The 12,967-nt window shown below is 42.9% G+C and overlaps 1 protein-coding gene across 1 annotated transcript in view; it reads right to left on the minus strand.

Moving 5' to 3' along the window:
• The window catches only part of F9 (coagulation factor IX), a 32,389-nt gene extending 19,960 nt beyond the window's left edge, over positions 1-12,429 (minus strand). Inside the window, exons 1-4 of the mRNA XM_072816113.1 lie at positions 12,130-12,429; positions 6,098-6,261; positions 5,867-5,891; positions 1,660-1,773 (exon numbers count right to left, since the gene is read on the minus strand). Of these exons, the coding sequence (XP_072672214.1) occupies positions 1,660-1,773; positions 5,867-5,891; positions 6,098-6,261; positions 12,130-12,196 (370 nt within the window). The 5' untranslated portion in view covers positions 12,197-12,429. The remainder of the gene's footprint in view (positions 1-1,659; positions 1,774-5,866; positions 5,892-6,097; positions 6,262-12,129) is intronic.
• Positions 12,430-12,967: the final 538 nt, after the last annotated feature.

A 12,967-nucleotide genomic window follows, 5' to 3' on the forward strand; every position in this document is an offset into this window, starting at 1 on the left:
GATCTTCAGCGAATTACCACACCCACAAGAAAGGTAACCCAGGCATTGGTTTGCCCCCATGCTGGGAAATCTAAGGGAATGGGAATTCAAGCCAGGGGTACCAGTTCATCCACCTGCATCCACTCTTTTCTTTCTTTTTAAATGTTTTTGCCCTGCTGCTTTTCCTTTTCTTATCTTCTATTCTTTTTTATCTTTTGGATCTCAAAGGAAGATGATCAGTGGAGCTCTCTTTAGTACCGAAAAGATTTCTGAACATTACGGGTGACTTTTCTTCCTTTCTCTATAGGACAAGTACAGCCGCTGAGTTTCATTTTGTTTTATGCCTTTTTCATCTGTATGTCAGATGAATTGCTAGTATTAATAGAGTCCTGCTAATTTTCTACTCTTTGCCCTTAGTCAGGTAGCCTGTGCTATTGAATTCTTTCCCTAGGATTGCATCTCCATTCTTTTGGAATTTCAGAGGGGAGAGAGAATCTGTCATTAGCATGGTGTGCCTTTCACAAACATAATACCAGTAATCTTGCATCCAGAGATAATAAGCAAGTAGGAGAAGAACTTAGGATTTACTGCTCCAATTGCCAAAAATCCCAGGGGGGGAATATTCTAGGCTATGAGAGAAAAGATGTACAGTGCTCCTAGATTTGCTGTGTAACTCTTTCAATGTAATCCATATAAGTCAAATTCAGGAGTGAGCTCTGAGTTTTGTTAACAAATTTAACATGAGAAGTGGTTAGTATGTGCAGAGAAGTGCCTGTTTTATGGAGAACTGGCCTCCTCATATCTCAGTTCTGTATTTCATTGACATCCACTGCCTATGTTGATAATGATTTAGTCATGAGTTCAGACAATTGTATGGGTTCGATTTTCTTTGCATTTTGTGAATGGAGAAGTGTGGGCTTTGGTCAAGCTGAAGTTCAAGTTCTGACTCCATCATTTACTGCCTCTGTGCTTCTGGCCTGTCTGAGCTACAGTTTCCTCATCTGAATAGGATGAGGATAATAATGGTACTGACCACATACGGTTGTATTGAGGATTAATAAGTGAGGGGAGCATCATTACCAACTGATATTAGCAACCAAATATTATTGCTCCTACTGTAGTTTCTTGAACTCATCCCAGAAACTATGACCACAGACCAGATGAATGTTTATAAGCTTTGAAAGTATGTGCTTTATACGATGGAATATTATTCAGCCTTTTAAAAAAGGAAATCCTGTCATATGCAACAACACAGATGAACCTGGAGGACATGATGCTAAGTGATGAGTCAGTCATAGAAGGACAAATCCTGCATGATTCTACTTATTTGAGTCAGTGTCTGCAATAGGCAGACACATAGAAACAGAGAATATAATTGTGCTTGCCAGGGGCTGAGGGAAGGGGAAAGGGGGAGCTGCCGTTTAGTGGGTATATGGGTTCAGTTATGCAGGATGAAGGAGTTCTAGAGATGTGCTGTACAACACAGTGCCTAGAGTGACCAATACTGTATTGTACACTTCCAAATTTGTTAAGAGTATAGATCTTCCATTAAGTGTTCCTTACCACAATAAGAATATGTTTTTAAGAGAAAATTATGATATATAAATACTGCATTTTCCAGTTTCATCCAGTTTCACAGGGAAACATGGAACCATGAGTAATCAAAAAATGACCACTTACCTAATTCACAGTTCTTTCCTTCAAATCCAGCTCGACACCAACATTCATAGGAATTAATGTCATCCTTGCATACACCGTCATTTAAACATGGATTGGATTCACATTGATCTCCATCTTTGAAATAGGTTAAGAAGTTGAATTAGCAAATAAACTGCTTAGAATGCCTCTGTGTGCAGATTCCTGGGGAGGGGAGCCTGATTTTAGGGTCAGAACTGCTGACGCTGTTGATTATGGGATGCCCCTGTCTTCCAGAGTTTCTTTTTTTTTTTAAGATTTTATTTATTTATTCATGAGAGACGGAGGGGGCGTGCTGAGACATAGGCAGAGGGAGAAGCAGACTCCACACAGGGAGCCCCATGTGGGACTTGATCCCAGGCCTCCAGGACCATGCCCTGGGCCGAAGGCAGGCAGGCACTAAACCTCTGAGCCACCCAGGGGTCCCCTCTTCCAGAGTTTCTAAGAGCAACCCAAACAGAGGTTCTTAGGCTACTATCCTAGGAAATTGCTCTGAGGAAGGCATGCATGTAGTTTATGCAACCCAAGGGAAGAGGAAGACTGAGAAGAATGTCAGAGGTTAGAAATGTACTATATGAGCACAGGGGGAGAAGGGTTTTCATTCCTTTCTTCTAGAATGACGACAGGTTAGTTCTGAATCAAATCACATGACTCTAACGATGATTATCACTATGTCCTACCAGAGCCTGCTATGGCAGGTCTTGCAGAGCATGCGGAGCTGGATAGCATATGGTACTTCCACTCAAGGAACTGGCAGTTTAAACTTGTAGCAAATGCATCTACTTCTTTCTGGTATCATTTAATTCTATAAAGTATAGTATGTAGCAATGGTTCAGAACAATAGAAGAGATGCCAAAAGCATCTCTCACTGCTTGAAGATAGTCTGCTGTCTATGAGTTAGGTCCCAAATGGTATGGTAAAGTGAGAAGCAACTTTTATTTAAGAGATTTTTTTTAAGTTTTATTTAAAAATTTTTTTTTAGTTCTTTAAAATTAATTCCAGTTAGTCGACATACAGTGTTATATTAGTTTCGGGTGAGAAACAGCCTTTACCACAAAGAATAAAAAACGAGAAGGTTCTGAAGATACGCTTTATTTATATATAGATTGGCTGTGTTTCCTTTCTACCTTTCCTGAAGTTTGTACGTTTACAGTGCTCTTGAGAGCCTTTGAAGACACTGATGATAAGAAAACAGGACAAAGGAATAGGCAAGCGGGGAAGGGTCAGGATGAGAAGGGAACCTTTAAGTCTGGTTTCTGAAAGCTCTGGCTCAATCCATACTTCTAAGGAAGCTTCAGGAGAAAGGGATGAATAGAACCAGAAGGGAGACTGGTACACACTTTGAGCTAAGAGAAACAGCCCTAAAGGAAAAATAAGAGCTAGGTCAGCAAGAAGAAGAGGTAAGGATGACATAAGAATGAACGAAAAAGGAAGAAGGGGATGATGAAAGAGGAATTTCTAATTATTAGTCCAACTTTAGAGCAAAACTCCGTGCCATCTAGTGTGTCGATGTGGCTGCCCTACAGAGAGGATTAGCTCATCTGTCATACTCTTGGTCAGCAGTACGCGTCCCGGTCCCATTGACTAAGGGCTCACATCCCTTTCTCAGAAATAGTCCCTCTCTGGAAAATCTGCTTGCTAGAAAGATTAGACCTTGTCCCCTCTGCCCCTTGATCCAGTGTGCTTTTGCACAGATAGTTCAATTTGTTCCAATTCTGTGAAAACAAAATACGTTATCTCTGGTTTATTATTATTGATGTTCAAACTGGTCTAAAAAACGAGCCACATTTGCACTTTATATTATAGACCAACATATCTGAATTATTTAGGATGTTTCACTGAAAGGGTCTGGGCTTGCAGCCAGCTACACAGCAACTCATTTGCTGAGACATATCTTTAAAATGAGTATCATTTTAGCTGCATATAGCCCTCCTTTGGGTGCTTGTCTGTGTGTACTTTGGGCTCAGGCAAAGCTACAGACAGTAGGGGTCAAAGACATCAAGGGACAAGCCCTTGCCAAGCGAGAGATTCCTGTTTAAGGCTGTTGGGTGGCTGTTTAATGAATCACTGCATCTGGCTCTGAAGGCCGGGAGGAGTGATAGTGAGAAGCAAGGGCTTGCCCGTTGGAGAAGTTGGGTTCTCTCCTGGGCCCCGTGACTCCCCAGCTGGGTGACCTTTGGCAAGTCTTGTAGCCTCCCTGAGCCTCAGCATCCTCTGTAAAATGAGGTACATAATGCTTTTCTCACAGGGTTGGTGTGAGGATTAAATATGATAAGCACTCTGTAAACTGTAAAGTGCTGGACAGATGCTGGCTAATGTACTTGGACGATCTTTCTTCTTCAACTAGACTCTGTCCTTGTTGATAGTAGAGAATAAGGCAGGCATGACGGGCCTGCACCATGCAGAGTGTGACAGCCCATACAGTAAGAAATAGCATCGGTTATTTGCGGGGGGTGGTGGTGGTTAGGAATCTTGGCTGCAAGTGAAAAGAGGCATGGAGTTATTTTTATTTTGCTTTTTTGTTCTCAATTTTTGGTGGATGAAGCAGTAGTAAAAGAATCCTGCCCCTGATGTCCCTGAGATATCTTTGCCCCACGTACAGTAAACAATGTGGCCTGTGACCTAGAAGGCAGGAGGCTTACCTTCAAAATATGGTTCTTACAGGGTCCTGACCAACCCCTGCTGGGAGGGGGGACAATCAGGAAGTCATGGGAACTTAAATACAGCCAGGATCTTTTTGGGGGTGCGGGAGTAGAAATTGAATGGCTTTTAAAAATATATCACAAGGGGCACCTGGCTGGCCCCAGTCAGTGGAGTGTGTGACTCTTGATCTTGGGGTTGTGGGTTCAAACCCCATGTTGGGAGTAGAGATCAATTAAAAAATAAAATCTTAAAAAATATATATCACAAGATGTAAAGTTTTAAATATAATAGAAATAGAAAATAAAAAGATTCATTTGGACTAACTGAGGGGGAATACCAGAGTAGAGAACTGACATGGTAGGATTCATTACTACCAATAAGGAAAGTCAGAGAAAGTAAATGTAATGGAGAGGCCCTCATTCTCCCTTAGGATTTAAAAAGAAAAGTGGAGAAGTTATGAGTTTCTCAAGTGTGGACAAGTCTAATAGTGTTCCAGAATAGCAACTGGAAAATAGAACTAGATCTCAAATTGCTGAAACTCAGTGGATTTGCTGTCCAGGATCTGTCCCTGTGGATGGTCTTGGATAAGTCAACCTGTGGAACTTCTGCTGCCTCAAAATCCTGCTGCTGGATTTTACATTCGTTTTAAAGCTTAGTTCTCATGAAAGTTTTTACTTTTCCTCCTTTTGGTCAATTCATTCAACAAATATTTACTCAGCGCTTCTGTATTCAACATACCGGGAATACATCAATAAACAAAACACTTGAGCGCCACTGCCAGTATGAAACCTGCATTCTGATGAGGCAGGGAAAACAGATAATAAATAGTATAAGTAAGAGCATTCATTAAATGTTACCTCAGATGGTGAAAAGTGCTGTGAAAAATAGTAGAGGAGGTTGCAGTGCCTAGGTGATGGGGTTACAGGGTGGCAGGTGGAAGTATTAAGAGATGATCAGGGTAGGCTTCATGGAGATGGTGACGTTTGGGTAAAGAGGTGGGGGAGTGAGCCTAGGGGGGAACCTGGCAAAAGAGATCCCATGTTCAATGAACAGTCAGATCCGAGACCAAAGCAGAAGCATTCTGGAGTGTGCAGGGAGCAGCTGGGAGGCCAGGATGGCTGGCCCCCTCCTCCCCATCCACGTGTGCAGAGGAGAGGGTCTGAGGGCCAGGACAATCATGGGGGGCTGTGTAGGCCATCATAAAGGAGGAAGACTTCTAAGCAATAAACACTTAAGTTGGTCAGCATTTTCACATTCTCAACCGAGGACACAAACTCTCACTCAGTCCCCAGATACAGTCATCTAGTTTCTTTCTTCCAGCTGCTTGGGCTGCAGCAATGTCTCTTTGAAGCCCTAGGGAGGAGTCGGCTGATGTGCCAGCAGGTATCGCCCATGCTGGCATAAACCTGTCATATATCACCATCGAGTCTTGGGTAAAAGAGTCCAACTCTTTTGACAGAGTTTAATATATTGTATGTTTACACAGAGAAAAGATACCTAATTCTCAAATGTTTCCTATACCAGCTAGAGGAAAAAATTAATTGCTTACCAACATATTGCTTCCAAAATTCAGTCTGTAAAGAAAAAGAGGACAAGTTAGTGGTAGTATCTAAAATATTTTGGATCTGAAAAAAAATAAAATATTTTGGATTTAATTCCTTGCCTTTTATAATATTTATAATACATATATATGGATAGATATCTTAAAATTCCAAAGAGAAGTTTCTTTTTTCAGTTTTCTGTACTTTGCATCTGAAGAACATTACGCACAAATACTCACGGTTTTTTCAGTGTTTTCAAAAACTTCCCGTGCTTCTTCAAAACTGCACTTTTCTTCTATACATTCTCTCTCAAGGTTCCCTCGAACAAACTCTTCCAGTTTACCTGAATTATACCTCTTTGGCCGACTCAGAATTTTGGTGGCATTTTCACGATCAAGAAAAACTGAAATTCAAAAGAACTATTCTTTAGCTTTAGGAAAAAGAAAACATCATGAAAATTAAATACATCTCTTAAGAAAGGCTTTGTTTTTAATCCAAGTAATCCCAAAGCCAATTTATCTTCAGGGCACAGAGCCAAAATCTGTGATGTCTTCATGGTACTGTATACACATGGAGATTTAGGAATTAAAATTCAATTTGGCTTTTAGTCAAGAGAGCTCCAGTAATGAAAGGTCAGATTTTCAATCGCATTTGAATTTACTTTGGATGAAAAAGAAAGTTCTCAAATAAGCAGTTAACTTCACACTTTGTCATCATTTGAAAATAGCTAATTGCAGATCCTTGCAGGGTGATCCATCACCCTGGCTGGGCTGTGTTCGCACGATGTGGTTGCCCAAATGACTCTGCAACAAATTTCTCTTGGAAGAACGGAAGCATAATTGTAGTCCAGCTGCAAATGCAACCCCAGTGTCTCTCACTGGATGTTAAAGAAAAACCACTGCATTAATTTATTTTCAGACTCACAACACCTTTGGTTGGCATGTGTTAGGGGAATTCCAATGACGTAAGTCTTTCTCTGGGATTCAGGAATGTGACTGACTTAGGCTGTGACTGCCTAGCCTTTGGGGACACTCCCAACTCTGGAGGATTGAGGTCTCTAACCTCATTCTCTCCTTCCCTCCCTCTCTCCCCACATTCAAAGCTCACTCTCTGTCTCTGCGTATGTCTCTCTAGATAGATCTAGAAAACATATCTGTATCTATAATTAATAGCAGGAACCCAAGAAGTTGCTGGAGTTGTTCCTTTCTTCAAGGGACTATCTGCTACCATCTCAACAGGACAGAGTGCTTATAAGATGAACTTTCCACAGGCTCCTGGGTGGCTCAGTCAGTTAAGCGTCTGCCTTCGGCTCAGGTCATGATCCTGGGGTCTTGGGATCGAGCTCTATGTTGGGCTCCCTCGATGGAGAGCCTGCTTCTCCCTCTCCCTCTGCAGCTTCCCCTGCTTGTGCTCTCTCTCTCTCTATCAAATAAATAAAGTCTTAAAAAAAAAAAGATGAACTTTCCAGGCATTTTGGGCCTGCTTTCTCATGAATTCAAAAAAGCAGGAGGAAGAGGAGGAAGAGAAAGAGGAGGGGAAGGGGAGAAGGAGAAGAAGAACTAAATCATATTCCCTTATTTTCATTGCAGCTGTTCACTTTGTGGAGACTTCGAGTCCCCTGACAAACCTCACTTTTCTCTTGGTCTGCGAGTCTCCTTGGACTTCACTCTTTTTTCCTCCTGAATTTAGCTTAGACTTTTTCTCTTCAACTCTTGCCAATGTTCTCAATTCCCTACACTTCTTCCTCTGTGCTGCGATACCCTGCAACTCCAAGCACTAGATCAGTGCAGCCATCTGCCTGTCTGCCCTCCCGAGGCAGCTGAGCGCTGTGAGAGAAAATCACCAGGCTGCAGGTGGGCCCATCACACCGTGATGCCTCCCGCCTCCCCGCCAGGCCCTCCCCTCTGCTTGGCAATTTGTTTGCTTGGCCCTGGGCTCCCTGCCTATAGCATCTACGTTTGCATCCAGTTACAGTGCAGCTGGGTGGAAAAACAGGGGTTTGCAGTCAGACACACCCGGATTTGTACAATCTATCTACCACCTGTTGGCCGTGAGACGTTAGGCAAGTGACATAATCTCGGAAGCTTAACTTGATCAAATGCAAAAACAGTGGTATGATAAGAAAATCTACCTCCCAATGTTGTTGATATAGGAGTGGTGGGATAATATGTGTACATGGTATGTGGTGTACACTGGTCCTCTCTCCCCCCCTGCTTGTCTCATGCTGGCCTGCCTTCCCGTTTCTCAATTCCCTTTAGCGCCTTAATGCACTTTTCTGTAGCTCTTTCCCTTCTTCACTCCCGTCCATATAATGAAATGACTATTGTCAGGATCAGCAATGACTTCCTAAAGGATAGTTTTGAGTTTATGTACTACTTCTCAACTGCTCTGAAACATTTCTAATGCTGGATCTCTCTCTCTCTCTCTCTCTCTCTCTCTCTCTAGGATGCTCTTCCCATGAGGTCATTCCGCTGGCTCTTCCCTTTGCTCTAACTCTTGTTATTCATCCACTGCTTGAACCAATGCATTCCTAGTTGTACGCCTCCCCCTTAAATGTTCAGAGTGCCCTCAGGGTCCTGCCTCCGCTCTGAAACATTTCTAATGCTTGATCTCTCTCTCTCTCTCTTTCCAGGGTGCTCTTCCCATGAAGTCATTCTGCTGGCTCTTCCCTTTGCTCTAACTCTTGTTATTCATCCACTGCTTGAACCAATGCTTTCCTAGTTGTATGCCCCTCCCCTTAAATGTTCAGAGTGCTCTCAGGGTCCTGCCTCAGCCTGTTCATGCCATACGTCTTTACCAGGGCCAGGACTGGGGCAAGGTAAACGAGGCATCTAGGGCACAAAACGTAAAGAGACACTGTCTCTCAGCGTGCACAGGCAGGTACATTCATGCTCCATGTACTTTGCTTGCCTCCCCCTGGTCCAGCCCTGAATCTCTCAACACCATTTTCTGAGCCCTCACCACAGTCAGCCCAGCACTAGCCACCACGTTATCCGTGCTCACTCCCTGCACCCTCACACACGTGGCTGGAACTGCTCTTTCTACAACAGTGGGTTCCAAATACCCATCTCTGGTCAGATACATCTTCTGAGTTCCAGATCCTCTTTCTAGCTCCCTAACTGTATATTGTCCTGCAACTAATCAGAGCTGATGTTTATCTACTGCTTCTGAAGTGCTGGACACCATGCCCAGTGCTTTGTGGCCATTATTTCATTCCATCCTCACGGCGGTCCCATGAGATAGATCCTGTCCTCTCATTGTAAGTGAGAAAAATGGGACTTCAGAGAGGTTAAGTAACTTGGCCCAGGTAACATACTCAAGTGTCAGAGCCAGGATTTAGACTTTGGGCAGTCAGATGGCATAGCCCGTGCTTGTAGGTACTATGCCGTGTCCTGTGATCACGTTAGATGCCCAAGACGTACTCTCCACGCTTCTCTGAACCTGTTACCCTTCCATGGCCAGATGGCTAAGTCATCATTTCTACTTCCTTAATGTCACTTGAATTCCTTTTCCTCTTCTCTGTCTGCACAGAGAAGCTAATGGCCAGGCTCAGGCCCTCATGCCTTCCCCAGATGATTGTAGTGGTTTCAGAACAGTCTCCCAAGTCTTGCCATCATTTCCTCAAATGGTTCATTAGAATGTTGCCAGACTGCTGATAGGTAATGGGGGGGGGGGGACTAAAGAGTACACTTACCAGGATGAGCACTGCATAATGTATACAACTGTTGAGTCACTCTGTTGTACACCTGAAACTAATATAATACTGTATGCTACCCATACTGGAATTGAAATAAAAAACTTAATAAGAAATAGTAAAAAAAAAGAGAATGTTGTCAGACTGAGCATTCTAGATCAGCCATCAGTGCTATTCCCATTCACACTTCTTTTTAAAAAGATTTTATTTATTTATTCGGGAGAAAGAGAGCATGTGTGAGAGAGTACGAGCAGGAGAATGGCAGAAGGAGAGGGAGAAGCAGGCTCCCAGCCAGGCAGGGAGCCCGAACAGGGAGCCCAACTTGGGGCTTGATCTCAGGACCCTGGGATCATGACCTGAGCCGAAGGCAGAGGCTTAACCAACCGAGCCACCCAGGTGCCCCTACACTTCTGATGACTCAATAATTGGGTTCTGTGGTCCAGATTCCTCCATTTCAGAGCTTCATTATCTGGTGACCTGACCCTGTCAGCTATCCTACCTCACCTGTCATATTTAATATTCCAAACATCCTGAGTTCCTGAAAGACCTCACATTCTTTGTGGATCACACATGTGATTCTCTTTGCATAGAATGCCCTAGATCAGACATTTAAGAAGAGTGAACCTATTCATCTTTTAAGATCCAACCAAAGATACTCTCTGTCAAGTGTTTTCCCAGTTAATGTATTGCTCTCTCTATGGTCCTTTAGTACCTGGCTCACACTTTGTCCTATTACATTGAAATCTCTCCCCTGACTTCATGGTGCTTTGGGTCAAAGAGGGAATCTGGATTATCCCTGTGCCCCTAATATCTCACCCCGGTACCTGGCACCATAGTAGTTGCTCAGTTTTGTGAAGTTTTGTAAAGCGTATGGACTGAAGCTGTCTTTCATTCATTCATTTCATGTCTTCATTCTGAATGAAAGACCTCTTCAGCCCATACACCTTATAAAACTGAATTGGTTTCACAGAAATTTTGATTTCAAAATTCTAAACCAATGCAAGTAATACCTAAGGGCAGCAGTCATGAAAATGTAACATCTCTGTAAGTCATTCACAGAAACAGCTTTTAGAAGCCAGTGACAGCTGAAGAGCAGAAGAGAGTGCTGCATTAGTACTGGCCATCCTTTGGGAAATTCCCCTGGCTTTCTCCTCAAGGGCCTGTTATCTCTGACTACAGTGACTCCAGAATCAGACTGCCTTTCGCCTCAGTATTGTCTGAGGGTCGTATATTTAGCCTCTCTTCGGGGTTTATCTCTTCTAGCCATTATTTCCCCAGTGCTGAAATCCTAGTCCCCCCCCGCCCCCACCGCCTGCCATATGTATACTTTTTTTCAACATGTGAGGTCTTCAGGGGAGCAGTAGCCCTCTTGAAATGTCCATTATCTCACCACTTATCCTGAAGGAAGGGCTTGGATCTTTTGTCCTCCTAGATCTCACACTGATGAGATATGTGTAAAGACTTAGCTTTATGTCCTACTTTGTGAATTTTCCAGCTACATTTCTTTATTTCTTCACTCTACCCACTTGGCCACTTTGATTTAACCTTTGCATTCTCATATCATCATTTCTGCATTTCAGTCTGACATCATGTCTGGAGTGGGCAATACGGAGCCAGTCTGCTTTCCGGGGACCCTTAGGGTTGGCACCCCTGATCCTGGCACTGTCAGCTACTAGATTTGATTATAGTAGGTTGACAAGTAAGGGTGATAAATGCTTCCTGTGAGAACACACTGTTTGCCTAAATGGGGTAATTTCTTCCCTGGGTGCCTTCCTTTGGGAAGTGCATAAAGTCACTGAAGTGAAAAAAACAAGTGCATTATTGCATTAACTAAGTTCCTACTGCTTGTGTCAATTTTTGGACTTGTTTTGCTCAAGTGAGTATTGGGTTTCCCTGTGTATTAACTCTGAGATGTTTCTTTTTTTTTTTTCTCTGAGATGTTTCGAATCAGAGAGAAAATAATTTTTTTCCCAATTCATGAAAAACTTTAGGAATAAGTAACAGCTTCATAATGAAAAACTCATTTTAAGTAAAACTTAAAATCGTAGGTATATGATTTTATGGCTATTTAAATTTAGAGGCTTGTTAAAATTAGAGGTTCAGTTCTAAAATTTAGAAACACATCAGATATCTTAAAATCAAACTGTGTAAATAAAACCGATGTTGGTGGCTGTAATGTGACACACGCCATTTTGATCTCAAAGTGGTAGGTTAACCCAAAACGACAGACTTAATGAGTTCCTCACATGCTGCTGTTTCCTGGTTAAGACATTTTCCCCACTCTTAGTGTTCTTTAACCAAGGAGATTGTTTTCCAAGCAGGATCACGTTGCCTAACAGTGTCCATTTAAAAAAAAAAAAGGAAAGATATCGTAAGCATTGTAAATCTGTTTAGTTTTAGCAATAAAGAAGGCACAGCTACCAGAGAACCAGTACTTACCAACCCACATGCTGACGACTAGAATCTTAAACGTTGCTGTCAAACTCTGTAACCGTTAGTTAGTGGAGAAGATAGCACCAGGCATTTCTACAGCTAGAAGACAAGCATACTCAATGTATCTTTAAAAAGGAAACCAACCTGCACATTCGGCACTGAGTAGATATCCTAAAAGGCAGACGGTGACGAGGCCCGATGCTTCTGCCATGATCCTATTCAGGCGCTGCCTAACCTTTGCTGATGAATTGTGCAAGGAGCAAGGTTGACCAGTTGTTCCAAAGTACAAGTTGAGCTGTATTTACTTCTGGGAAACAGTGTCCATCTCCCTCAGTGGGTCTTTGGGCTATTTCCAGTGGCCTCTTGGGTTAAGAGTGTAGGCAGTGTTCATCTTTAAAGCTCGCCTCTGATTCTGTGGGCTTCTGTCACTGTGGCTGATTGGAGGCTGAAGCCGGAAGTGACACATCCTCGGAACAAGGTGGGATATAATGGCTACGGTTGCTGTGGCAGCAAAATTCACCCGTTGGATCCGTCTTTATCCTTGTCCAGGAGCACTAACGTCATGTAGTTTAAAGGGACGGGCTCCTGAATGGTTTGGTTGCTTAAGTGCCCGGCTTTTGGTTTTGGCTCAGGTCGTGATCTCAGGGTCGCGGGAGGGAGCCCCATGTTGGGCCCCAAGCTAAATGTAGAGTCTGCTTGAGATTCTCTCTTTCTCCCTCTGCCCCTCCCCTCTACACGCTCCCCCTCTCTCAAATAAATAAATAAACCTTAAAAAAAAGAGAGAGAACAAAGTCACAAAGTCATTTGGTTATCTACCTTAAAACACTCCAGTGCTTACATTCCCAGTCACCTGGTGAATCCTTTATGTTCTTCCTCATAATGAGTTGATCAGTTTTGTTGTGCCATGTACTCATATATGAAATATGAGGACCCTGTCTCAGAACATATGTATGTGGGCAGCCCTGGTGGCTCAGCAGTTTAG

This window comes from Canis lupus, chromosome X (assembly GCF_048164855.1).
Source record: "Canis lupus baileyi chromosome X, mCanLup2.hap1, whole genome shotgun sequence".
NCBI classification, from domain to species: Eukaryota; Metazoa; Chordata; class Mammalia; order Carnivora; family Canidae; genus Canis; species Canis lupus.